Source organism: Leptonychotes weddellii, chromosome X (assembly GCF_054177405.1).
Source record: "Leptonychotes weddellii isolate Sample4059 chromosome X, ASM5417740v2, whole genome shotgun sequence".
NCBI lineage: Eukaryota > Metazoa > Chordata > Mammalia > Carnivora > Phocidae > Leptonychotes > Leptonychotes weddellii.
Window position 1 is genome coordinate 11,562,497 of NC_138385.1, and position 27,096 is coordinate 11,589,592.

General features: G+C 41.0%; 1 protein-coding gene across 5 annotated transcripts in view; it reads left to right on the forward strand.

Annotated features, from left to right (window-relative positions):
* Positions 1–27,096, forward strand: part of FGF13 (fibroblast growth factor 13) — a 486,720-nt gene that overhangs the window by 298,885 nt on the left and 160,739 nt on the right. For 4 of the 5 annotated variants that reach the window (XM_081808186.1, XM_081808184.1, XM_081808182.1 and 1 more), the window contains exon 3: positions 225–392. The exons of the other annotated variant lie outside the window; for it this stretch is intronic. In XM_081808186.1, coding sequence (XP_081664312.1) covers positions 225–392 — 168 coding nt within the window. The remainder of the gene's footprint in view (positions 1–224; positions 393–27,096) is intronic. 5 annotated transcript variants of the gene reach the window in all.

A 27,096-nucleotide genomic window follows, 5' to 3' on the forward strand; every position in this document is an offset into this window, starting at 1 on the left:
GCTAGCAACAGAGGTCTATGTAGTCGAGTAAGCTATTCCCAGGGCTTCATTATTTTAAAGTCGGCCCCTCAAAATAACATCAGCAAGCTAGTAAATGTTTTTCTTTGAAACTTTTCTTAGGAATGTTGTTTCTTTAGTCTTCCCTGGGAGTAGATGTGATTTGAGACGCTCGCTGCCTTCATGAAGCTCTAACTTGAGTTCATTTTGTTATGTGGTGACCACAGTTCTGGATGACGCCCCCCCTGGCACACAGGAATACATTATGTTACGGCAAGATTCCATCCAATCTGCGGAATTAAAGAAAAAAGAGTCCCCCTTTCGTGCTAAGTGTCACGAAATCTTCTGCTGCCCGCTGAAGCAAGTACACCACAAAGAAAACACAGAGCCCGAAGGTTTGTGCACAACGGACGCGTGTTTTTGCTTGTGTTCTCTCATTCTTCTTTCTTTCTCTTTTCTTTTTGACTGTGCGTTGCCCTCTGGTGTGCTGTGTGTCGTTCGGCCCCTGACAGCATTAGGAGGCCCCTGGCTCGCCGGTGAATGTGTTATGCAGGCTCAGATGGAACACTGTATAATACAGTCATCTCGGGCCCAGCGCGGAGCAGCCTCCTGCTTCTCACAGCGGAACCGGTTTCAGCTGCTGTCCTTACGTTGCCCCATTTTGGCTGCCAAAGTTGCTTGCTCCTGTAGCCGACATCTGGCCAAGTCTGTTCCCATCACCTTGCATTCCTGACACAGCAGTCGGCTGAGGAATGACACTTCTAAAGTGACATAATGAGAAGATGATTCCAAATTCTCTGACTCTCCTCCACTCCATAAAGCTTCTGCATTGTGCTTGAAGAATGCTCATGATCTCCTTAGTCCGCTGAAGCAGGCCCTGACGTCCCATGTAATGCACGCCCCGTTGCACTCTGCCATAGTGAAATGCATGCCTCAAGGAAACTCTGAGTAGTTTGTCTTTCTTTGCAGCTCAAGTACAGGTTTGGAAAATTCTACTTGCCGGTACTTTAAACTGAGGTCAATAGCGTGTTCATCACCATCCGTGCTACCAATCTCTCTCTAAAATCTCCGCTACAAATCTCTCTCTAAAGTACCTCGTCTGTCTAGAGAGAGTTTTCAGACATTTCCCCCACTTTTTTGCATGTATCAAACAGGGACATTTTTCACATCACAAAATGTGGTCAGCTCTTTGCCATTTGTGTACATTTCAACTTGCAAAGTGACATTCGAGAAGCCTACTGTGTATGCTAATTACTTATTGTGAATCAGCCTGGGTGCCCTCCACATCAAATACCGGTGAGGCGGTTTACCAGTGAATAACATCAGAAGTGACAAAATGCACCTGTCCTTGGGCTGTTGGTGTACACTTTTGCATAAATGGCTCTGGGATGATTTCTAAAAGCGACTTTGTTCCTGTTTCGAGTTGCCCTTTTGCAACATTATGGGTATCTGCCTTACAACTGTCTTTCTGACCTAGAAAGAACTGCCACGTGGTTCTGTGTCAAGTTTGGTGTATAAGGAAACTACTCCAAATTGACTCGGGTCCAGGGTTCTGGAATCAATTTTTTACATCTCCAAGCCCCCCTTCTCCTCACTTCCAAATAGAGTTTTAAGTGTTCATTGGCAGAAAAGGAGAAGCGTACATTTTTCGATGTTCACGTATATTTCAGCAATAGAATAGAATATTTGCATTTGTTTCTACCCATGCTTTGATATCCAAACTGTCTAATTTGGGGCTGAGTTCTGATGTCAACACTTAACTCATCTGGAGATGTAGATGGTGACCCTTTACAGTGAGTAAAATGAATCCTTTGGTGGTATGGTAGAGAGGATACCGACTTGACCTTAAGCTTCAACGAAACAAAAACTTTCAACCAGTGACAATTACTTTACTGCTTATAATGCATTGCAATATTCTCTGCTTTATTTTCTCTAAAATTACATATACTTGCAAATACACACACACATAAAACCAGTATCTGTGTTATAGATATATACCGTTTATTATCTAGTCATATATATTAAACACATATAATTAAATATATGTGTTACAGACACTGTACCGCTTTTCTACTTGCACATAAGCCTAGAAAACCAAATTTGGTTAGAGGAAGAAAAAGCAGCAGTTTAAGAAGCACCTGCTTAAATTCAGTCAAGCAATTGGTTTAGAAAGTTACTTCAAATTATTTTAACAGTACTCAGATTTAAGAAAAATACAGTTGAATAACCTAAATTTAAACCCCCGTCCCTTTTCTTATTGCATACAATTTTGTCAGGATCTGTGAATTTTCAAAGTATCACCTGGAGCGTACTGTGTATACTGTTACGAATGTTTTCAGATATGAAGAATTCTTTAGAGAATGGGTAGCGGTCAAACTGCTGATACAAGGTTTGGATAGTTCTTAATCTGTCATTTCATCCACACGTTGAGTGGCTGCCATCATGCTTCATGTGACTGTCATCCTTTCATTTGTACGCTTTGATGTTGGGCATTGTCTTCTCTCAGATTGAAGATTTTCCTTATCTCGCTCTCCTTCCAGGTCCTCTGGAATAGCGAAGCTAATATTTCCCTCCTTGTTCCTATGGATTATTCGTAAATAGTGTTAGACTCATTGCAGGCTTTCTGGAATACCATTTGAATAATACGGCTTACAATTTTCCTGTACCCCCCTTCATACAAGGTCCCAGAAGTTAATGGCAAAACCAGACCTTGAAATGAAAACCCTTGATCTCTGTACAAATTAGCAGGGTCCAGAGGACCCTAGACAGGGCGAAAGCAGTGATGCTGTGGAAGAGCTCTAGGATAAATAAGGAAATTGTGCTGAGAAATTAACTACTTCATGTAGGATACCAAAGCTCCTCATTTCCGGACAGTGAAGTAACCGCAGGTTTGGGAAAGCTTCGGTGGTCATTGTGGCAACCTGGAAGATGTTTGCAAGACTGGTTTTTAAATGCTGTAAAGTACAGTCTTTAGTTTTCTCTTACCGTTGCTGTAACATATTACTGCAGTTAGTAGAAATAAAAGGCCTCTCGATTACATACAGAATCTTAATTCTAAACTATAGCCACACTTGGAAACATTCTATTCTCATGTCAAGCATTTTTGAAGAGAGTTCCTCTCATGGTTTCTGGGCCAAAGCATGAGACCTTAACTGACCTTGGCTGTGGATGCCCACCAGTTCCACCGCATGTGAACGCAATGGACAGGATGACCTCTTCTAATGAGGTGGTTTTGACATAACCCTCAAGTGAAAAATGAAAACTTCATTGAAATTTGGGAGGAAACTAAAAGTTTGAATCGGGTAAGTTTTAGAAATGATGAAATTAGGTCAAAGAGCTTTTATGTGTATTATGATAAAGTTGCAGTTAATTTTCTTCTTACTGAATTGATAAAAATCGACCAACTATTTTTATGTTATTACAGACAGAGTCTTGGTGCTTCATTTGATCGGTGGTGTCTTTGTGCGGGCCAGATTATCCCCATAGTTTATGACCACCTGAGATTTGCTACAGATCATTTATTTACAGTTCACAGTCACCTGTCTTTTAAAAGGTATTTTTGTATCACGTCCAGGGCCCTCAGAAGCCATGTGAAACAATACATTGAAGGATGGAACTGTCCCACTGGCTTTTTCAGGATACACTAAAGCCACATTACACTTTGCCAAAAGCAGGTTTCTATTTCTGAGCAGCCAATTCCAAAATAAGTTCTTTAATCTGTTCCAAATGCTTGTGATTTTCAGTGATATGATAATTTCCATAAAAACCACTTATGATGTAATCTTATGTGAGTACTGGAATTTGGCTGAAGAAGCACATACAAGTATCTGAGAGTCTAATGTGGCCCAGTACCAGCAACGCTCTTTGTTATAAGAAAGCCACATGGAGAGTGGAAGCTGTTACCAAAACCTTCCTTCTTACTGTTCCAGGAGACTTTTGAGAAGAGAAAATACAATCCTTGTAGCTTGATTCTTTTCTTTCATTGTCATGTGGGCCAAAATGAAACTACTGATTTCGAGTAACTCCTGAGAGCCAGTCATCGGACTTTCACTGATGTTTGAAGATTGCTCAAAAGCATCACACCAAGATATACATGCTTGCGATTCGATACTGTTGAAAATGTACTGAGAAGAAGAAATCATGGATTTCCAGCATTCACTTTTAGGATTAAAAATCCTGATTACAATAGTAAATTTGAAGGAGTTAACACAATATAGGAGAATGTTACAGAGCTCGGGGGTTTGTCACCCACCGTCTTTTGATCAAGCATTTGGCCTTTTTCTTACGGCCCTGTTTTCATGTGATTTTATATATATATATATGCATATATATGCATATATATGTGTGTGTGTGTATATATATATATATATATATATATGTTCCATCTCCCTCAGGACTTCTATAACCTTTTAATTGAGAGAGGCATCCAACATAGTGACTTTGGTTGGAGGAGAAGAGATTCTGGGCTCCCGAGTGGTGATGAAGTATGGCAGCTTTTACCAACCAAAAGAAAGCAAAATTATGTGCCAAATGTTAAGGGGGCATATTTGTAACTTGCGCCAACGACCGTTGCTCTTTACACCGGAAAGAGAACACGTCCCCGTGAATATCACCAGTCTTGCCTAGATGGTAGGAGAGGAAGAAAGTAGAAGAATATTGAGGAACATGCCAAGGGAAATGTCTTTATTATCATCCTTACTTTTTCTTCAACTATGTTGTCTCCTGTTGTGTTTCTTCCTCATTTGAATAATAATGAGCCTTTTGAGAACAATGGGTCTAATACTATTTGAATTAATAGTTTGATAAAAACGAAGCAACCTCTGATGCTTAACACCTTGAAAATTTCTTGACTTTTAGAAAGGATGTGCCTGGGTTCCATATCTGTCCCCTTGAGGATGAGAACTGAAGGGTTATTCTTACTTTATTAGAAAAACATGGAGCCATATGTTTGGGTGGCTCTGAAGAGATAAAAGACTTTATTCTTAATCTTTTAATTTCAAAGTAACTATGACTTAGGGTCACCTTGCCTTTGATGTATTACCTGAAGGATTGCAAAACGACACCAGAGAGTTTTCTTTGCTCATTGAAGCAAATGGCAGCTTAATTGCAGAGTCACAAGAAAGATTTTAGAACTGGTCCAAATTGAAAACAAATTAAAGCCGGAAATCTGAAGGCCTTGGTGATTAGTAATGAGTAAACACTGTCCTCTCCCCAGAAAGTATTCAGATGTGTTTCTCTCGGTTGCATGTTGGCTATTTCTTAGTAGACGACTTATGTCCTAAAATATTAGGAGACTAGTAATGTCACATTCTCTCTTGTGTCCTATTTCCCACCTACGGCAGCAAACAAAATTAAATCATATTTTGGGGATAGTTTCTACTCTCTGGAAAACTCATAATTCGATCAAGGAAGTATACTTAACAGCCAGTAATTCAATTTCAGTCCAGGATGGGCGTTTGTTATTCTCTTTTTAGTTATATGCATCTCAACTCAGTCTCCAGGCTGGCCTTTACAGTAGAAACTAACAACCATTCATTCCTAGAAAATATGATCCACTTTTTAAAGCAACGGGCCTCCCTTCTTACTTGAGCCTAGGTGTTTCCGTCGAGCTGGAAGTGACATTTTCCTGAAGTTTCCCTTGGCTAATATCAAAGGCAGATATTTCTCCTGTATGACGCCAACGCTGATAACCCGTTTCAAGATTCTTATGTTTAAAATAACACTGCTCTGGGAAAATGCTCTGAAAGGTCCATCGGATGAATGACAGTGTATGGTGATGATTTTGACTTAAAAAAAAAAAAAAAGTGAAAAATCTAATTGCCGATACTTGAAAACCTCATCCATCCATACGGGTACTGCCCCCTTCCAAGCTATTACTTCTGAGTAATGGTAGTATAATATGATAGTATATGGCTTCTGAGGCTCTGAGAGCTCAGCAGCTCCTCTTGTTTGTTTGTTTCTCTTCACGGCCAGTTGATAAACCACTTAAGAAAAGATGCCATTCTGACCCAACATGATGGGACCCGGGTAGGCTACGTTCCTTGTGCAAAAAGGCAGAGCCTGAATGCCTTTCAGCTCTTTCCCCAAATCAAGCCCAACCCGAATGTATGGAGGACTCCCTGTGTTCAGGAGATACACAGGAATCTGCTGTTGCCTCTGCTCTACTTCTCCCTCTGTCTTTGGTTTTAAAGGATAACTTGCTTGCCTGGTTGAAGAGAACGTGGACACCAACTATACTCTCTTTCACATGTTCCTAAATAATAGGCAGATCGATATTTTCCAAATTATGTTTCATGAAACATTGATCATATATCTATGTGAAAAGATAGAATCTATGGTCAAATGCATGTTTCCCAAACTCCACACCACTCTTAGAGAGTCTCGATTCATAAGAGTATATTAAAAGTTTTGAGGAGTCGTACAGATCAGGAATCTGACTTCGGGCAATTCAGTGGTAAACATCTTCCAGCTACCAAACGCTTTTTGTTCATAACACCTATCAATGTCCCACAGATACACGTTGGGAAACGCCATGCTGGCTCCATGGAGCATCAGGGTATCCCCCATCACAGCTGGGCTTTGACAAATAATACACTTTGGAAATGGATGTTGTTCTCTATCCCTCTGCCCCACCCCCTCCACTATCTTTAGGGAAGTGCTCCTCAAAGTGTGGTTGCACGGATCAGGGCTGGGTCTGAAATTATTTGTTACAAGTCAGTGATGAGAAAAGGAGCTTTTGCCAGAATGTAAATCAATGCACTGCTTGCTTCATCAAGAAAGTCTTGCTGTCTTGCTGTGAAAAATAATGTCAGTTGAACGAAATAAAAAATCTGCTCAGTGACAGAGTTCATAGGATCAGCGCTAAGTCTGTGGACCATGCTTTGAGTGACACTGCTTTCGATTACTTAGATGATTCTCAACCTTGGCAACATGCTGGAATCACCTGAGGACCTTTGGGATAATATTGATGCCTGAGCCCCACATCAGAGCAAAACCAACCATCTAACCAATAACTTGTCCAAACAAAAGCCCTACAAAATCTCTCGTGGCAGAGGTAGTTTTTAAAAACTCCCCAGGTAGTTCTAATGTGCTAACAGGGTTGGGATCCCTGCCTTAGGAAAAAATCACCTTGGCATAAGGTCTGGTGTGTGATGTCAACTGTCAATTCAGAATTCTTATCATGCTGATTGCATGGGCCTCTTTAGGAGGTGCCCTGTGATGAGAGGGCACGGCTGAAGAGGCAGCACTTACATGACCTTTAGAACTTGTGGCCATGTAAGGTATCCATCATTCTCGACACACACGCGTGCGCACACATGCATGCGTACTCACACACACCCCTTTCTGTTGATTGTTCCCTTTGCTGTGAGAAGTTTTTATTTTGATGAGGTCCGATAGTTTATTTTTGCTTTTGTTTCCTTTGCCTCAGGAGACATATCTAGGAAGAAGTTGCTGTGGCCGAGGCCAAAGAGGTTGCTGCCTGTGTTCTCCTCTGGGATTTTGATGGTTTCCTGTCTCACATTGAGGTCTTTCATCCATTTTGAGTCTATTTTTGTGTGTGGTATAAGAAAGTGGTCCAGTTTCATTCTTCTGCATGTGGCTGTCCAGTTTTCCCAACACCATTTATTGAAGAGACTGTCTTTTTCGCATTGGACATTCTTTCCTGTTTTGTTGAAGATTCATTGACCGTATAGTTGTGGGTCCACTTCTGGGCTCTCTATTCTGTTCCGTTGATCTGTGTGTCTGTTTTTATGCCAGTACCATGCTGTCTTGATTGTAATATAACTTGAAGTCTGGAATTGTGATGCCTCCAGCTTTGCTTTTCTTTTTCAAGATTGCTTTGGCTATTCGGGGTCTTTTGTGGTTCCGTACAAATTTTAGGATTGCTTATTCCAGCTCTGTGAAAAATGCTGGTGGTATTTTGATAGGGACTGCATTAAATATATAGATTGCTTTGGGTAGTATAGACATTTTAGCAATGTTTGTTCTCCCAATCCATAAGCGTTGAATGTTTTTCCATTTCTTTGTGTCATCTTCTATTGCTTTCATCAGTGTTTTATAGTTTCAGAGTATAGATTTTTTTTTTTTTTTTGAGGATCAGAGTATAGATCTTTTACCTCTTTGGTTGGGTTTATTCCTAGGTATCTGATAGCTTTTGGTGCAGTTGTAATTGGGATCGATTCCTTGATTTCTCTTTCTGCTGCTTCATTATCGTCACACACCCCTTTCTGAAGTTCCCTTGCCTCTTTGCCGCTCTGTGCTTTTAGAAAAATAATGAGGCTTCTCCATAGGAGCGTGGTAATCTGCCACCTTGTGACCAACATCCTTTCTTGCAAGCAATTGTTGCAACATGTGTCTTCTCAAACTATGATTCAGCTTGCAAATGTGGGTGGAAGAGTTTCTCAGGACCACGTATGAGTGTACCTGAAGAAGAGAAGATGGAGAAGGAGAAGAGTGTATCAGTATGCCAGAAAAGTACTATTACTTCTTTGCTTGATTGCTCCTGCTCTCAGTGAGATCGCAAACGTTGGCTCAAACTGCTCATGAGCTGGGTGTCTGTCTCTGAGTTGCACCAGAGGCTGTCGTCATTGAGACATTGCCCTCTTATCAAGTGGACATCACCAGCTCCTGCGGCATAAAATTATGACAGCAGCATGTATGTGAAACTGACTTTGACACGATCAGGAGACTTTAATTGCTATCCATGTTTCTAAATCCTCCCTAGCACTGTATACTACACTGATTTGTATTCATTTGTTATACTCTACGGCATTTCTTAGTGTGCTCCAGAATACACAGCTTGAATGATGCCCACGGGAAAGTGCGGAACAAGAGGTATAACATCCTGCATTTTATCAACACTTACCCTTGTCTTGCTTCACAGCTGATATCCGCACTCACTCCAACACATCACAATCACATGTCCGCTTGCACCCATGTGCTGGCATATTTCTACTTACGAGCCTCAGCTATTTTAAGATATATATTCTTGGAACAACTCCAGGTCATCCTTCAAGCCCATCCAGCTTTGGAAGCGACAAGCGTACGTTGGCTGGAAGACCAGATCCTCACAGAGGAAGGGAAGGAACACAGTTCCCCTTAGCTGCTTCTCCATACAGACACTTCCCTCATAAATGACAGGACTTGATTTGAATCTGGTTTTTCTGGCCTCTGAAGCCCATGTCCTTTTCCCTCCATGGCTGCTGTGTATGCTCAGTGTTCACCCTCTTGCCTTACACATGAGTTTATCGTCTAACGGCAATTTTAGTGCAGAGGAGATATGTTAGGTTGAAAGGACTAGAATGCTGTCCATACTCCGTTCTCAAGCTATGCTACAGGAAGGAGTTGCCTTAAGTGGAAGGGACTCAGGAGGTATTTGTTAATTCTGTGGGCCTAGAGTTGGATGTAGGTGGCACACAAAAGAAGTGGGTGAAATGTCCCTTACCTTCAAGGGGGTGATGACTTCATCTAGGACACACAAAAAAGAGTAGAGTGATTAGTGAAGAGCTAAATTCAGTTTGAATGCAATAAAACTGTCCTTAGGGAAGAAAAAAACAAACATGAACAGGTTACTTGCCTAATCTCCTTTCTTTAAGCTAGGCGATACTCTTCACCTATAATGTTAGAAAAGAGGAAGGGTCTTTTCTAAGTATTGAACAGCTGATTCTATTGCTCAGTTTTTTTCTCAGCTCAATAAAATTGCCACCATTGACAGGAATGTTATTAAGACTTGCTCTGAGCATTTCCCCAGTTCCATAAGATTAGGTGTTCCCTAGAGGTCTGGATATTAGCAATGAATTCTCTTTCATCACTTGTTGGAACCCTACTCTCTTGCCTAAGGTAAATGATAATAAAAACAGTAATTGACAATTATCCAGAATTTACTACGTGCCAAGCATTTTACCTAACACTATCTTTATTCTCACAACAGTCCTTGGAGGCAAGTAGGTATTTTTTTTCTCTCCATAATATGGAGAGATGGAAGAATCCATCCATAATATGGATGAGGAAACCAAGAGTCAGAGAAGTGAACAGTGGTAGAGCCAATACTCAAATGCAGCCTGTCTCACTCCCAAGACCACGGTCTCTCAATTACAAGAGACTGTATCCCATAACAAGGCTGAACCTAGAAATATCTTCCATTTTGTTCTCCAGTTACTCCAGTATCCGCTTATTGAGACAAATGGCTGGATATACTAAGTAAGCAGGAGGGACCTTGGGCCCGCTGTCGGAGAAACAATAGATTTAAAAGGTGCCTTGTTCTTCAGAGAGAAGAGAAGCAGCCAGATTTAACTTTAATATGTTTACAGGGCAAATTCTCATCAAATTTGATTTGGTCAAAATGCTTTACACTCTGCAGTATCAGAATTCGGATTTATTCACTGTGCTGGTGTACATTTATTTAGCCGCAGGCCAGATCTTAATCCCCTCAGGCCAACTGATCTCCCACCTCAGAACGTTGCCTCACAAAATATCTGTTGACCTAAGTCCCTGGATAATAAAACCTGCATTTCAAAGTGAGAACTGACTTAAGGCACTTGAAGAAAAAGTCCTGCCAAACTGGGTTGGGTCACTGTCAAGATAGTGTTCTGTGTGACTTTCACAAGGAATGAGATTTCATGAAATGGTCCATTTCCCTCCAGAAGCATGAAGAAGAAGGTCTCGGGAATTTGTGTGATATATTCTGTGCAGGACATTCTATACTGTGCTTTCGTTAGATGCTTAGCTATCAGTTTTTAGCATCTGTTATGTGCCAGGCACTTGAGGTTTATTATTGTTAATCTTCCCAACCTATGAGGTAGGTGTCATCAATCTTGAGGACATAATGGGGGAAACTGGAGTGCAGAGATATACAATCACTTGCTCAAAGGCATACAACTAGTAAGTGTCTTAATTGGGATTTGAAGCCAAGTCTGTTTTGCTCCCAAGCCTGGTTGGTCTCTTCTCCATTGTGCTGCCTCAGCTTGTCCTATACCACGACCCCTGACTCCCCCTTTCAGGTGCAAGGCATGAGAAGAGAGCTCAGCACCATCCTATCCACTGCTGGTGACAGGTGCTGTTCGGAAGAAAACTATAGAACTGTCTTTAACTTCTCAGCAGAGTGCACTTACCCAGTGCATCCTTTGAGAGACGTCTCGTGTGTTTCTCCACATCCTGGCTTGAATGCTGGTCTAAGCAGTAGGCCAAGGGTTAAAAGCAGCATCCTTGAGATTTGTCACATGTTTCTTGTTTTTAATTTTTTTTGAAATTTCCCTGCCTTTATTTCTTTGGATTTGGATAATCTTTCTTGCACTCTATTCTTTCCTCCTGGAACTTATTTTTTTAACTGAAGTGTAGCTGACAGGCAGTGTTATATTAATTTCAGGTGTACAACATGGGGAATCAACAGTTCTATACATTACTCAGTGCTTACTACAATAGGGATAGTCACCATCTGTCACTGCGTGTTACTACAATATTATTGACTATGTTTCCTATGCTATACTTTTCATCCCCTTGACTTCTTATTTAGTGTATTGAAATATAATTGACACACAATGTTACATTAGGTTCAGGTGTACAACATAGTGATTTGACAACTCTATACATTCAAATTTTCATTTGAATTCCCAGTGGTCCAATATTTTTAGGCTATTAAAAAATATTGAGCAAACTTAACTACGTTAAAAAGGACACACAACAAAAGAATAAATCAGTCTTGGCAAAGACTTACATAGTGTAGTGCTGTTGGACTTGTCACACGTTCTTGTCCTTTGTTCCCTATATTGACATCTACTAGCTGTAGGCCATTTTTCCTGTAGTACTTCCTTAAATGAAATAATGCTTCAAAGCCATAGTTTTCCTCATGGAGCCACTAGACCTTGAAGCAGCCTTAACTAGTTCTGCTATGAGCTGCCTCCCCAAGAAAAGAGAAGGGGTGATGTACAGTTCTGGGAGTGCCATGTTTCTGGAGGTGGGATCCACACAGATAAAGCCTATTTTGAGGTCCTCCATCTTTGAGCACTCCCAGTGGAAACTCAGAGGTTCCATTCTGACACTGGATTTTTGTGACCACCTTAGAGTAGGGCAATCATGTGCACCAAAGGTGGCCCCCTTTTTAGGGTAGTCTGTCTGCAAATACAGGGAGATTCTAGGGACAGACATGTCTATAATGGGGTTATTTGCTCCTTCTGTCCCTCTCTCCTGGTGTGAGCACAGGGGACTTCCCCTGGATCAGGTGCAGAGCTGTCTCCAGGTTCAACTCTATCAGAAATTTGCCATTGTCCTTATGGTAACCCTGTTGCCTTTGCCCCTGCCAGAAATACAACACGCTGGGACAAGTGAAATATGCCCTTTGTGGTGGCTAGTTGCCATTCAAAGAAGGTGTGAACACACGCACACACACACATGCACATCTCGAGTTAAAATAGCTTATTAAGAAAAACACAGACAGACAAGTAGTAGAGCTCACATGGTCCCTCTACTGGAGCCCTTTCTAGAAGATAGCCAGCCCAGCAATGTGCAGCCTAATCACAGACCTCTGTGGGATAATGTGGACTCAAGCAGGCCATTCATACAGCGAGGCCATTTGTCTAGCAGGCTGCCTCAGGCTGTGAACAAAATCTCCTTCTTTTCATGCAACAAGGAAAGAACAAAGGGCATTTCAAAAAGTAGGGGTAATGGAAACTGCCAGCCAATAACTTTTCTCTTTTGTTCCTTCTTCTGCCACCTTTCCTCTATAATCACTTGATTTTTCTCCGAGAAGATAGCATTTTGGATCCATGTTAGAAGGTTCATGAACTGATTCAGTAAATTTCTAATTGGCATGCATGGTTAACTGTTCACTTAGTGGATAATTGGCTAACTATATGCAGAATATTTACTGAGGGAGGGGGGAAAAAAATCCCCGAAGCAAATCAGGATACTTTGGGAACCTTTTATTCTAGTGCAGCTTTTTCTTTGGGAGCAGTTAGTGGTGTTTTAAAAGAGGTCTCTCTCCCTTCCCAGTCAGGGCTCCATTTAAACATACATCCTTTATGTCATCCCTACAGAATAGAGCTTTATTAAATAGATGCCACAGGCCTAGCGGTGTCTGCCAACAGTAAATACTCAGTAACATTTACCATTAGGTACTTCTTCAAATAACCAATTCTGATATTCTGACTTCGACCAGTCATTTGCCCTAATTCTAGGCAGCGAATGACTGACAACGCTTCCAGTCACCATTAGCAGAGTTGATATATTTGCCAATAGAAACTTCTTGTCTTATACAAGCCAGAAATTTTGCTGGTTATTAGGCACAGCGTTGAATGGGGGCACTCTCTCTGCCCTCAGGGAGGAAAGACTGGAAGGGAAGGCAGACTTTGACGTAGTCTATCAGTTAGCTCTTTGCATTTTAAGTCACCCTAAAACATAGTGGCTTAAGACAGGAACAGATGTCTTCTTTCTCATAGCTGTAGGTTGGCTAGGTCTGCTAAAGGCCATGTATAGGTTCTGCTGCTCTAGGATGGACACAGGGCTCTATCTTACCGCCCTGAGCTCATGACCTGAGCCGAAATCAAGAGTCGGATGCTTATCCACCTAAGCCACCCAGGCGCCCCAAGCCTCTCATATATCCCTTTTAACATCTAGACTTTGTGGCCCAATTCATTTCAATATAGAACAGGTATCTCTCCACTTCTCTCACGATAGTAAATAACTGACCTAAATCACTGACGTGCACTTGGTTAGAATGAGTCCTGATAGGATGGAGTGATGAGGAATCATGTAGTACCTGTTATTCCTTCAGCGGTAGGTCTTTGTAAAGATGTCATTGATTTTTCTTCTCCATAATGCATCTAAAGCTTTAAGTCTTTGCCAAGACTGATTTATTCTTTTGTTGTTTGTCCTTTTTAACGTAGTTAAGTTTGCTCAATATTTTTTAATAGCCTAAAAATATTGGACCACTGGGAATTCAAATGAAAAGCAAATTGCCTCTTGAGTTCAGTATTTAAAAACAGGTATTCTTTGGAGTTGTATTAATATGCTGCAATCAAGGATGACATTATGTGAGTTTCCAATAAAGCAAGTGTTCTGCCAACTTTACAAACGTGCGCTTTTGCTAGACTATGGAAATTGATTCTTTGTCTAGCGGTGAAGGTTTCTTGCTGAATCAAAGAGCTAGTGTTTAGAAAGAACAAATACACAGTTTTGTGGTGAAAAACTGTTGACAATATGATATCAAGTCTATATATTTGAGCTGAGTTCTCACCTAGGATTTGCGAATTTGGATCCCAAGGAAATGTTGACTTCCCATGCAAAATTGGATGGCAGTTTTCTCTATAGGGTGTCCCCTTGTCCAAGGTCAAATAAGTCTTCCTCAGTGGCTTCTAAAGAGTCAAAAGAAGCTTTGTATTTTTAGGATGAGAAAATAAAAAATTAATTAACTTTTCATAGTGCAAGCTGGTCCAGAGGGTTTTGGGGAAAAAAAAATTCATTTTGAAGGAAGCCTTGGACTTGGATCACCCCTTAATTAAGACTACATTAGGCTGCTACCCATTTCTAAACTAAGATCAGAGGCTACAGCTGCTGAACTCTTTTTGTTCAGTACCCTTTTTACCAAGACAGGAAAATGTCATTGTAGAAAATACTGCATTCACACACCTACCCCTAAAAACATTCAATTTTGTCCTTAGCCTATCCACTGCTACTTTCCTTCCTGACTGTGTCTCAATTTAATCTGTGCTGAGACAGCAACCTGTACCGTAAAATGTAGGTGGGGTCCCAGTAGTGGAACAAGGAGGCTAACCAAGGAGACTCTATATTCCTATGGCTTGTCAAACCATTTGGTGCCTGTCATCCTTTTCTCACCTGTCTGCTGGCCCCGAGAAAGGGCTTTGAAGAGGAAGGTGTCTGTGCACAGAGGGGGAGGAAGTTTCGATTTAACACATAATGTGAACTTTGTCTTCTCTCCTGTTCAGTACCATTCCTGCTGGCTCTAGAGGAGTGAGCACTGGGAAAATCAGAAATGGACCTACACCCCTAGAGTCCTCCAAGCAGTAGTATTTATCATCCTTGTTCACTGGTGCCTAATTTTTTCTATATGGAAGATCTAAACAAATCAGCCAACACATCCAATACTTGGCAACAAATAACATTGGATTAAAAATGTTACCAAATTAACATGGGAAACCAAGTGAGAACTTAAACCCAGTGGGCACATTTATTAATGCTTCTTTCCTGCTATAAGAAGTAGTTGACATAACTATTTTTTATTCAGTCATGTCATCCCAGGCCCTGTGTTGAGCTGGAATAGGGATTCTCAACCTTGGCACTCTTGACTTTTGGACCAGATAATTCTTTGTCTTCAGGGGCTCTTCTGGGCTCCACACACTGGATGCTAGTATCATCCCCCAGAGTTGTGACAAAAACTATCTGTTGACATTGCCAAATATTCCATGAGGGGAGAAACCCCCCCATGAAGAACCACTTGGCTATATACCAACAATGTAAATAAGAAAGATATGGTCTACAAATTACTCTTTCTTTAAGAGCCAGTCCAAAGGCTTTTGTTTAATTGCCACCAATGTTCTCCTTCCTTGGAGAACTTAATCCAAATTCTGCCTTACCCCTCCCAGTCTTTCCCCCACCTCTCCAAAAGCTTTTCAAGCTATCTAAAGTATTTAGAAGACTCTCCAGTAAAATGCAATGCATTTATTTGGTATAAGAAAACTTAGGCCTCTGGTTAAATTAATCATTCCACGGTCATTTAATGAGTACCTACTTGGTTTCTCCTTGTGTCTCCTCTAAGAGATCTGGAGCAGTATGACAGAGCTCCTGCCTTCTGTGAATTTACAGTCATATATAAAAAGTAATGTAAATCAGGTTGTGTAAAGTGTCCAGGCTCAACTACAGCCTACTTCAGGAAGTTTTTTTCATTGTGGTCCTTTTAGCAAGCTTCTGTTCAGTCCACTCTCTTCAGCAGAGCTGATGATGAGCAGAGGTGAAAGTATCCCTAAATATTTTCTTTTACATGTTTTTATATCTAGTTGAAAATTCAAAAGTTTTGAGCATTAAATCTAACCAGTAAGACTCAACTAACATTTGCTTCCCTCGGGGTCCTTAAAACAACCGTAAAAGTATACTATCAACTTTTCCCTTTATCCTCTTGGTTCCCTTACAGCAACAAACATGAGATCAGGAAAAAAGGAATTTTGTGAAGCCTTGCATAATATTTTAGGGGATATACAAAAATTAAACTCATCAAAGTTCAGAAAAATTAGTATTCTGAAGGACAAAGAACAGAATTAAATTTACCTCTCAGCTAATTTAATTTTTTTCAAAAGCATTTGTGGTTTATCTGGTTCCTGTTTTTTAGCTTTGCTTTTATTCCCTTATCATAGTAAAGTGCCCCTGGTGGGTTATGTAACTTTGGACAAGATCCATTCCTTCCTTGGGCCTCCATATCTTTTTCTGTAAAATGAAAAACAAAAATAGATTGAATATGTACTGATTTTTCTTCTTGTTTTAAATATCTCAGATGTATAAAATAAGAATCAATATGTTACTAAGTTTCATAACAGATTTATGCATAGTCAGAATGGAAGTTGGACTAATAGATATTGTCGAAGTATGACTTCATAAGTTTCAAGTGTTTGCTACCTTCATATGGGCCATTCACTGATCAAAAGCTAGGGCGCTTCGTGGTCCATATGGTGATGGCCATGGGCTTCTCCTTTTCCAGATTCTTGCTGAAACTGGTAATCTTGATTCTGGGCTAGCTTTAAGAAGAGTAAAGCCTAAGCATGGGCTGGGGTGGGGATGGGGAAGAGTAACATTTTCTGAGTGCTTGACTGTCTTCATTTCAAAAATTAATTCACATGATCACATTAGCTAACTAACTTGCCCAATACCACACCATTAGAAAATGGGGGAATTGAGGTTCAAACCCAGGTGTCTTGCCTAAGCTGTATTCTGCTTTCTCCACAAGGGATGCTTTCAGGGCCCACCTTGAGGAGGACTAGGAGGTAAGCGTGCTTTACCTTTGGTGACCCTCTCACTCCTCCCTTTAGTTCCTCTAAACTGGACTTCAGGGACCTAATGCGGTCATGGCCCTGATGTGAAGAACCCCCAATATGTACGCTTTTGTGGAGAAGTGCTTTGGAGCAAAGAGGACTCCTTCACCACAGACAATTAGAAGCTGGAAACAAGAGAGAATGGTTGGTTGGTTGGTTGGTTAGTTGGTTGGTTGGTTGATTGGTAGACCAGCATAGCACGCCAGTCACTGGACTTCACACCTCTGTTCCCTGGCTCAGAATTACAGGCACCAAACTTCACATCACTCCTCAACTTACCGTCCCTCCTCTTGGGGCTGTCCTGGCATTTATGCTTCTTACATGCCCTTCCTTCTCTTCCGGACATATGGTGAGAATATGTGAGAGGTGCGGGAGTGGCTCTGTTCTGAAAGTAGCCAGGTATTCTTTCAGTTCTCTTTCCTGGTTTCATTTCAAACCCATTGTTGCATTACAGTTTCCCCTGTGGAGAAGTAGAAGTACGTGCACATCACATTTTACCATCATCCATCTAGTCCCACGTTTGCCGATTTCTGCTGGAAGCTGCCTAACAACCCTTATCCTCCCAGTGTGTAAACTAATTCTGGGTGAGCATTAGGTACAATGGTGGGACATTTATTCAACTAACTAAATTTTAGAGTTTTCCAAATAACCCAGTTTTCTTTTAGATGATAACCTGTCATCCATAGAACAAAAGCGCCACACCTCTCTGATACTCCTACAACTGTTCTGACTGCTGGTGGTTTAGGAGACAGAGAAGTTTAAGGAATGGTTAGAAAACCAGAGTGATATGCCAGTTTGATTGGAAATGAGAGAACCTTGTGGAACATCACCTCACGGCAGGCTCTGTATCTTACCTCTCCTCACCCCGGTCCCCAGCACCTCACATTGGCCCATTAGCAGCAATCACCATAGCTGCTATTTATTTGAAGGCCCATCCAGGCCAAATACCATGTCAAGTGTCTCTGTTCTCTATATCAGTCCTTTAATGTAGGTATTTTATCCCAATTTCATACCCCAGGTAACTGAGGCTCAGAGAGTTTAGGTAAGGCAGAACTAGGGAAACTAGTAGGTGCTTAAAAATACAATTTGATTTGAATTTTGAACTACAAGTATCTAAACTGATCTCTTGATATGTCAGCTCCTCCATCTGTTGATTAAGATGTGACTACATTTAAATGTATATTTTCTATATACAAAATAATTTACTCTAGAGTAATAGCTGTACTAGACACATAAAACACCGCCTTGGTAAATCTCTTATTAGCTCTAAAGATAGTAGCTGCATACATATGCATTCAAATCCGTTTGTCCATAAATAGCAGATCTGACTTGAGTATCTTCATTTCTGGACTTTTTGTTTTTAAACTTACGGTCTTTCAGTTTTCTTTTACTGTGGACAACACAGCTCCTCACTGTAAATTCGAAGTCGGTCACATTCAAAATTCTTAAAAGCCTTGCTCAAATCCAACTCCAGCATTTGCTTTCCCAGATCTATTCCCAACACTCCCAGCCTGAGACCATCTTGGAATCAGTCTCTCCTTATCAATTTCCCTCCATGTTAGGTCTTATTACCGCCTGCCTCTGAATAAAGGGTTTTGTCTTCCCAGAGAGGGCAGGACCTATGTCTTCTTCCTGGCACATAGTAGGTGCCCAGTACACACTTCTCCATTGAAGACTACAGTGCTACTGTTTTAGAGATGAGGCAGCATGGCATATCAAATAAACAAAGCCTTCTGTTACCTCTCGATGCACGAAAGGATACTTCTCAGTGTTGGAAAATACTATGTGTTACACGATACTATTAAGGGCATGTTTGTCTTACTAGCAAGAGGCTTTCACAGAATGTGTTGTACAATAATGTCTGTCTCTTGAGTGCTGTTTTACCTTAATGGAAATTTTAAAATGCAGACTGAACAATAGATAGATTACTTTATCAAGGCAATTAGACTCCACATAGAATTTGCTTGCAGGTTACTTCGGGTTAAAAACATTTGGATTGCTGATTGTATTTTTTTTTTTAATTTTTAATTCTCTGCTGTGAGAATCCACTCATATGTATCATTTTCTCCTAATGCCTTCTGCTGGGTGCAATTAACTACAGCATAAACCACTGTACATGACATCCTGCAGGTCCTCCATTTTGTCTTCACCAGTGTGTTCATGACCCATAGCTGTAGGGGAATGGAAGGAACACAGAACTCATTGTGGAGCAAACCTGGCTTTCACTCTGACCTCTCTGACACTGCTGGGTGATTGGGGCAGATCAGGGGAAAATAGAGACAATAATGGGATTGACACTACGGGGCCGTCTTGAGGATTGATTGCCCATAGTGCCTGAAACGTAGCAAGTGATTGGTAAAGCTGAACTATTTTATTATTGTTAAAGATAATGAAGGTTCAGCTGTGGGTCTTTTAACACATCAGGCCATCCTTAAGCCAATCCAGCCATTGTCGTGGATAAATGGACCTTCAGAGCCCTCATCAGTTTGTAGCCACTGTCCTAAACTATTTAATGGGACACACCTTGTGTGTGCTTCTAGACTGGTTCCTGAGTTTCACATAGACTCTTGCACTTAATAAATGCTGGTTATTCTTATTGTTATTAAAATTGTCTTTACAGCAACAAATATGTTACCCACATGAAATGCTCCCCTAGGAAAGGTCCCAAGAGTAAAAATTGAGTAACAGCTGCTTGCCACATCCCTGCCCTGGAGATTTGCACTGCGCATTAGAATATTAAAGACTCTGAAGAGTCCTGTATCATTCTTATTTTATGCATATGAAATTGGGTTTTTTTTTTTGCAATTACAAAGTACCTCCGTCCAATGAAAACTCTTCTGTTCGTGCCATCTTCATTTTTTCTTTGCTATCTTCTCTTTAATGACAACCCTTACCATTCTTCCACTGTCTTTCACTTCAAGGGAGTCCTTCAATCGCCAGGTGCTATGAAGTTGCAGTCACTGCAATCAGGCCACCAGGACCATAGAACATGTCAGTCTGTTCACTGGAAGCTTCCAGGTAGTTGGTATTCAATGTTACTTTCTAGCATGTACACAAGTTCTTTTAATATCACAACACACGGCGGTAGCTGGCAGACTTCCTTTGATAGCAGCTGAATTTTAAAGTGTAGCCAATTAAACAGGAAGTACAATCTCACATAGAGAAGGCTATACATCACATATACACCCCCATGGTACGATTCCATGTGTCACAAGCTTAGGGCTTGTCTTTCAGTTTACTATGCATTAATATACCAGTATACCAGTTTAGAGCCATAATGCCCATCTTGAAATAGAAGTTCCTCATGGTATATAGCTATTGAGCTAGGTTCTCCTGGGTCATAAGTAAATCCCACTTTAAGTATTACTATTTGAGCATTGGAATTTATAGAGGAGGTAAATGGGAGTAATTATTCATTTTACTAATGCATCCGCTGCAAGATTGATTTGTAGGGCCTTTGAAAAATATATTTAAGTAAGCATTGAATTCTACACAACTTTCCAAGATCAAACCATTTTATTAGATAAAGTAAGGAATAGCTGTCCTGGGCTATGTAGTTTGATTCCTTCCCTTAGCAGCGTTCTTTGGATCTGATTTTCTTGTTTCTGCATAGTTGGTGTATCATGAAGAGGCTTTCATGACTAGAATAGTTCGTGAAATATTACCATTCACAGGAAATATCTCTCCTTTTACCGCTTGAGAAATCTGTGCTGTAGACCTGTGCTCTTAGGTTTTTTATTCTGTGAAAAGGCACCATTCTTTGGTTTCATTTTGGATGGATTTTGTTGGAACACTATAAATGACTTGTAGGGAAATGAATTAGGCATTTAAGGGGTGTGCCAACTTTTAGACTACCTGAGTGCTGTTAGTACATTATAGACATACGTTGTCTAATGGTATTCATTTAGCCTCAAAGAGAGATTTTCCGAAGTAGCAAACTCATTCCCAAGAGTACCTAATGCATCGGGTGAATCATCCTGAAACTCTGAAGAATTATAGTATTAAAGTCCTGTGGGAAAGGGTACAGCCAAATATTTAAGAAAGGACAGATATCATGATCTTCTAGAAAGGATCTTTATAAATCAGAAAGCTGAACTGACAGGGACCGAGAGGCTGGATTGCTTTTCAATCAGGCAAAACTTTTCATTCAGGTACTACTTCTGTAAATGCTCTCACGTGCTCTGTGAGAACCACCATTGGGGGTCACGTTTTCTAGAATCTCTCACAGGTTGGTCCAGCATGGCCAGTTTCTTCATTCCCCGAGGAGTTAGAAACTCCCTGTCTAAGAAGCCAAACAACCATCCTGATGTGAGTTTGACTGCCAGCAGGGAACTGAGTTTAGCGCAGGGCTCTGGACACTATTATTGAGAAACCTAGAATTTGTCAGACTGCCTTTGGAAAATGTCATCTTTACTCCATGAGCTAAGAGTGAGCCTACAGTAAAATATCAATTGCCTACATTTTTAGCATAACCACATACCAATCACTGTACTTGACATACATACTTCATTTACAGGTGAGAAAACTGGAGCTTAGAAAGGTAGCTTGTAAGTAGCAGAACAGGGACTCAAGCTTGGGCAGTAGAGTCCAGAGGTCAAGTTCTTAATCATAGCCGTCCATTTTGAAAGGGTTTGCATGTTTATCAAGGAGGGCCTGGAGAGGTAAAGGACAAGTTACTTTTCTTCTGAAACACAGGCAAGAGGAAGCACTGAATTATTTTCACTTAGCTGCACTTTATGGAGCACTGCTGTGTGCCAGGTACCCAGCTAAGGTTTTATATGCGTTACCTTTTGTAATCCCCCCAACAATACTGTGAGGTTGATCTCATTATTTGTCCCCAATTTTGAGATAAGAAAATGGAGACTTGGAGCATGAATTTGAATTTACTCTCCCAAGACCAGGTAGCTAGTAAATTGTGGAGCTGGGATTTGAACCCAGATCTGCATGACTCCATAGACCATAGTCTTTAACTACTCTCTCTTGATATATATTTTGCCCCAGTGAGTAACTCCTCTAAGACCATCAGAACAGTTACTTTGACCACCATGTTTATCACTCACAACCGAGGTGCTGCAGTTAATGAGTAGAAGAAGGGAAGATGAGTGAAACTGACGGTCCAACCTTCCTATGATCGTTTTCAGTGGGCCGAGAGTCCTCTTCTTTAAAGGAACACTTGACTCAACTCCTTGGGCTAGTGGTCCTGTCTGCATAAGACATGGATTGGGAGCTACCTGTGTGGTGGAGGAAATGCCCACAGGAGAAAATGTTTGAGCACAAATACCGTTCTTAAGCACAAGTCAAGTAGGGCGTATAATTCCTTTGCGGCAATATGTAGGAGCCTGCTCACTGAAGCAGAAAGACAGCATTCCTTTTCCTTAGGGGTTGCGAAGCTATAGGGTAAGTGAAGGAAGGGATGTGAGTTTAGATCTTATTGGAGGGTTTTTCATATGGAAAGTCCTAACCACTCTTGATTCCTTCTCTTTAAAGGCCAAATGTTATCAGATGGGCTCTTTGAACATGCTTAGAGAGAATATAGGCAGAATTCTGTGAAATCTGGCTTGTATTTGTGGCCAAGGTCTTTGACACAGCTCTACTTTTAAGATGTGTTTTTTTTTTTTTTTTTTAATCACGGAGAGTAAGAAGTTATTATTATATACTCTCAGTTATCCCTTAACTTTTGACCTCCAAAAGTTCAGTTTTTACAAAAAGTGTAGTAGTTGGTCATGTTCTAACTTTTTAGATTGTTTATATCTGGGACACAGTAACAGAAGAATTTCACCTTTGGACCCTTTACATTGGAAAGTGAGTAGGCAAAATGTATTCATGATTATATATAGCCATTGAAGTCATCAGGTCAGTGTATCCTGTTGTCTCCCTATTTCATCTCCCACGGCAGATAGCCTAAACCTCTGTCATTTGGCTCAAGCCTCTGCCTTATCTGAAGCCTACCATACTACTCGGGATTCTCCAGAGAAACAGAACCAATAGGAAGGGAGGAAGAAAGAGGGATTTCAATTATAAGAATTGGTTCACGTGATTATGGAGGCCAGGAAGCCCCCCAATCTACTGTCTATAAGCTGGAGAACCAGGAGAGCTGATGGTGTAATTCATTCCAAGTCCAAACATTTAAGAACCAGAGGAGCCAATGGTAGAAATTCCAGTCTGAGTCCAAGGGCCTGAAAATCGGTATGAGGGGTGTGTTAATGGTGTAAATCCTGGTCAGAGTCGTCAGCCCTGAGAACCAGGAACACCAACATAGGAAGGCAGAAGGTGGATGTCCCAGTCCATGCAGAGAGCCGATTCCCCCTTCCTCCATCTTTTTGCTCTATTCAGGCCCTCAATGGATTGGATGATGCCCACCGACATTGTGGAGGGTCATCTTCTTTGCTCAGTCCACTGATTCAAATTCTCATCTCTTCTGGAAACACCCTCACAGACACACTCAGAAATAATGTTTCACTAGCTATTCAGGAATCCCTCAGCCCAGTCAAGTTGCCACATAAAATTAACCATCACACCTTTTCAGTGAATGTATTCACAATGTTGCGGAAAAAAGTCCTGGTGAACTCCCACAGCTTCCCCCTTCTGCACCTTCAGACTTACCAGCGCTTGTAGTCGCCGTCTCTCCCATTCCCCTTGTCACAGGAGATGTATCTCTTCCTGCTCAGAGGCAATCCCCCGTCCTGTATGTGCCACAGACCATTCTTCCTGCCTCTTTGATGACCTCATTCTCAATCAGACTTCTCTCCCTTACAATTCTAGCATTTTCCTTCCCACGGGCTACGCTGTCTTTTGGAATATAAATATGCTCAGGTAAAGGAACTCTGGAGACTGGACACATCGTGGTGCTAATTGGCAGAGGTAGAGAATATAGGAAAGTGAGTTTTGGTTCACTCCCATGCTCTGTCCCCTGTATAAAAATAATCCATTAGTGAAATGTTCTGATCTCTTAAATGGGTGTGATGATATGGACATGATATGGTTCTTTTGAGGATCAAGTGAAATAATGCTTATCACTGAACAAAGGTGTGTCGTCAAACATAGAAACCAGAACCTAGTAAGTGCTCAAAAATGATGACGGCTGTGGTCATGGTATTATTTATAGTACTTATAGTAGTCGTAGGAATAATTATATGGGGGAATTGAGCTGAAATATCTTCAAGGTGCCCTTTACCTCTACACATACAAGTTTGGATCTTATAATGTCCTGTCCAATCCTTTTCTCAGTGTTTAATACATTGTAACTGAATCCAAACTCTCCCAGTTTCATTTCCTCTTGAAGAAACCCTTGTTCCAGGCATTCCGACCACTTAGCATTCCCCACTTATGCTGTGGAGTTTTGTGCCTCATGACCATGTTCATGCTGGTTCCTCTGCTTTCCCTGCCTTTCTCCCTTCTTTACAAGACCTAGAATGGTACACCTTGATCAGTGATGTTTTTCTCATCCCCACATTCCTCTGGGCAGAATTGGTGATCCCTTAGCCTTTATATGTACTGTCCCACATTGTATGTTCATTGTTGACTTGCTTTTCCATCTGCTACACTTGGAACTCCTGGAGGACTCAGATGAGTTAAACTTGGCATCTGCAATGGCTGGGTACGCATTAAAAGCCTAACAGTCATGGTAATGGACAACTGATAGGGCCTCGTGACACCACCCACCAGTTGAAGAACTCAGTGTTCACTTTAACCGAATTTTTTATCACATGACTGGAGATTAAAGATTATTTTTAAAGCCATTAAATAGCAATGTTCCTCTCTTAGACATTCTAAATATGGGAAGTTAATACAATATTCGGTTCCCTCCTTTCTATTCCAACTGATGCTAAGAAATCGAAACTTTTAGCTTCTTGATTATAAGGGGGAGGTAGCCTCTTAAAAATAATTGACTCCAATAAGCAGAACCCCTTCTCGGCCACTTTTCTCTCATCTCTCTGTGAGGGCATGAATGATTTTAGTGATTTCTCATCAATTTGAAAGACAAACTCTGCCATCTTCCCTTTTCAATGTGTATGAGGCCACTTAGCAAACTTAGAGGCAGTAATTATCATCAACTTACTCTTTCATCCAAGATGCAAAGCATGGCTTCAGCATTTAATGAACAGTTGCAGACAAGAAGAGAATCCGACTGGTACAGCCTCAGTCCTGTTGGAAGGGTTGGGGCTATGATGTTGGTAGGCAATCAATTGAGGCATTCCTCCGATTGAGGAGGAAGGAAGTATGCAGGGCTCCCTTAGCCAAGCGCCTGGATTGTTGCTTACTTTTGAGTTTGGCAACCTTGCGATAACTAATAGTTTATTTACATCTTAGTCACTGGCTACAGATACCCCAAAAACCTTGCTTTGTTTTTCCTGCAGGGAGATCAAACCCTTTCTTCCAAAAGTGGATTTTCTACTCAGTTCCTCACTTGTTGGCACTCTCAGGTTTAGAAATGACCTAAAAGGTCAATTTCTTCAAATGTCCTCTTTTCTTCTTGCTTGAATCATTTCATACTGTCCATACTTCTATCTTGAACAAAGTGGTTAAGATCCCCAGCTTAGCCACTGAGCAGATATTCGACCTTTGGCATGGCATTTAACCTCTCTGAGCCTGAGTTTCCACATACGTAAAACTGTCAGAATATTAGTACCTAACTGTTAGGACTGTTGAAATATTCCATGGGAGAAGACAGAGGGGAAGTTGGCTTTTGTTGTTACGAATTGATTTTAGTTTTTCCTTCTATCCCCACCCACCTCCCCCCCCCTGCCCGTAGGAGTCTGTAGAACAAGCTCAGTCGCCTTCAGATGTATAAAAACCTTTACTAATGTCCTCAAGAGTCTCTGTGAAGAAACTTTATCTTATGACCATTACCTCCAGTTGATCACTTTTTCTTTTAAGAATCTGAATGCCAGGATTCAGTCAGAAGCAAGTAGGGTGAAAGATACTATACGTTGTTACCAGTTGTCTGAGAATTCTCATGGATGAGTAAAATGACCCCATTAGTGAGCAGTCTGACAGATGAAGGCCTGGCTTCAAAACAGTCATCTGAACACTTTAAGAAAGTCACTTTAATTTCAGGGCCTATTTTGATTTCATGTTGCAGAAACAGTCTATCTCAGAGTAAATGTATTTTCTGTTAAGAAGTTAAAATACCAGGGCGCCTGGGTGGCTCAGATGGTTAGGCGTCTGCCTTCGGCTCGGGTCATGATCCCGGGGTCCTGGGATCGAGTCCCACATCGGGCTCCCGGCTCAGCGGGGAGCCTGCTTCTCCCTCTGCCCCTCTCCCCTCTCATGCTGTTTCTCTCTCGCTCGCTCTCTAAAAAATAAATAAAATCTTTAAAAAAAAAAAAAAAAAAAAAAAAAAAAAAAGAAGTTAAAATACCAGTTTTTTGGTTTTTTTTTTTAAGTTCTTTGGTTCGGTATACAGAATCTCTGAATTTTTTTTCCCCTCTTTTTTCACGTTCTCACTTTCTTAAATCAACCACAATACTTGCTTTTAAAACATGATCTCTCAACATTATTGACATTTGGGGCCAGAGAGCTTTGTTGTGGGTGATTGTCCTTTCTGTCATAGGATGGTTAGTAACATCCCTGGTCTCTTATCCTTGACATACAAGCAGCACACCACCCCTGCCCTCAAGTTGTGACAACCAAAAATGTTTCTAGAATACCATGTGTGCTCGGGGGTGGAGTGGGGTGGGGTAGAATGGCAAAAACACTCCCAGTTGAGAACCACTGATTTAACACATTTTGTCCATTTTGAAGCCTCCACACCAGAACATGTGAAGAATTCTCTATTTTAGAAAGGAAAAAAAAAAAAAGAAGGAAATGATGGGCTAGGCAGGTTGTTCCAAAGAATAATGTAAGTCAATCCCACTCAATTTCCAGATATTTTTTTTATTCTTATGTTAATCCCCATACATTACATCATTAGTTTTAGATGAAGTGTTCCATGATTCATTGTTTGTGCATAACACCCAGTGCTCCATGCAGAATGTGCCCTCCTCAATACCCACCACCAGGCTAACCCATCCTCCCACCCCCCTCCCCTCTAGAACCCTCAGTTTGTTTTTCAGAGTCCATCGTC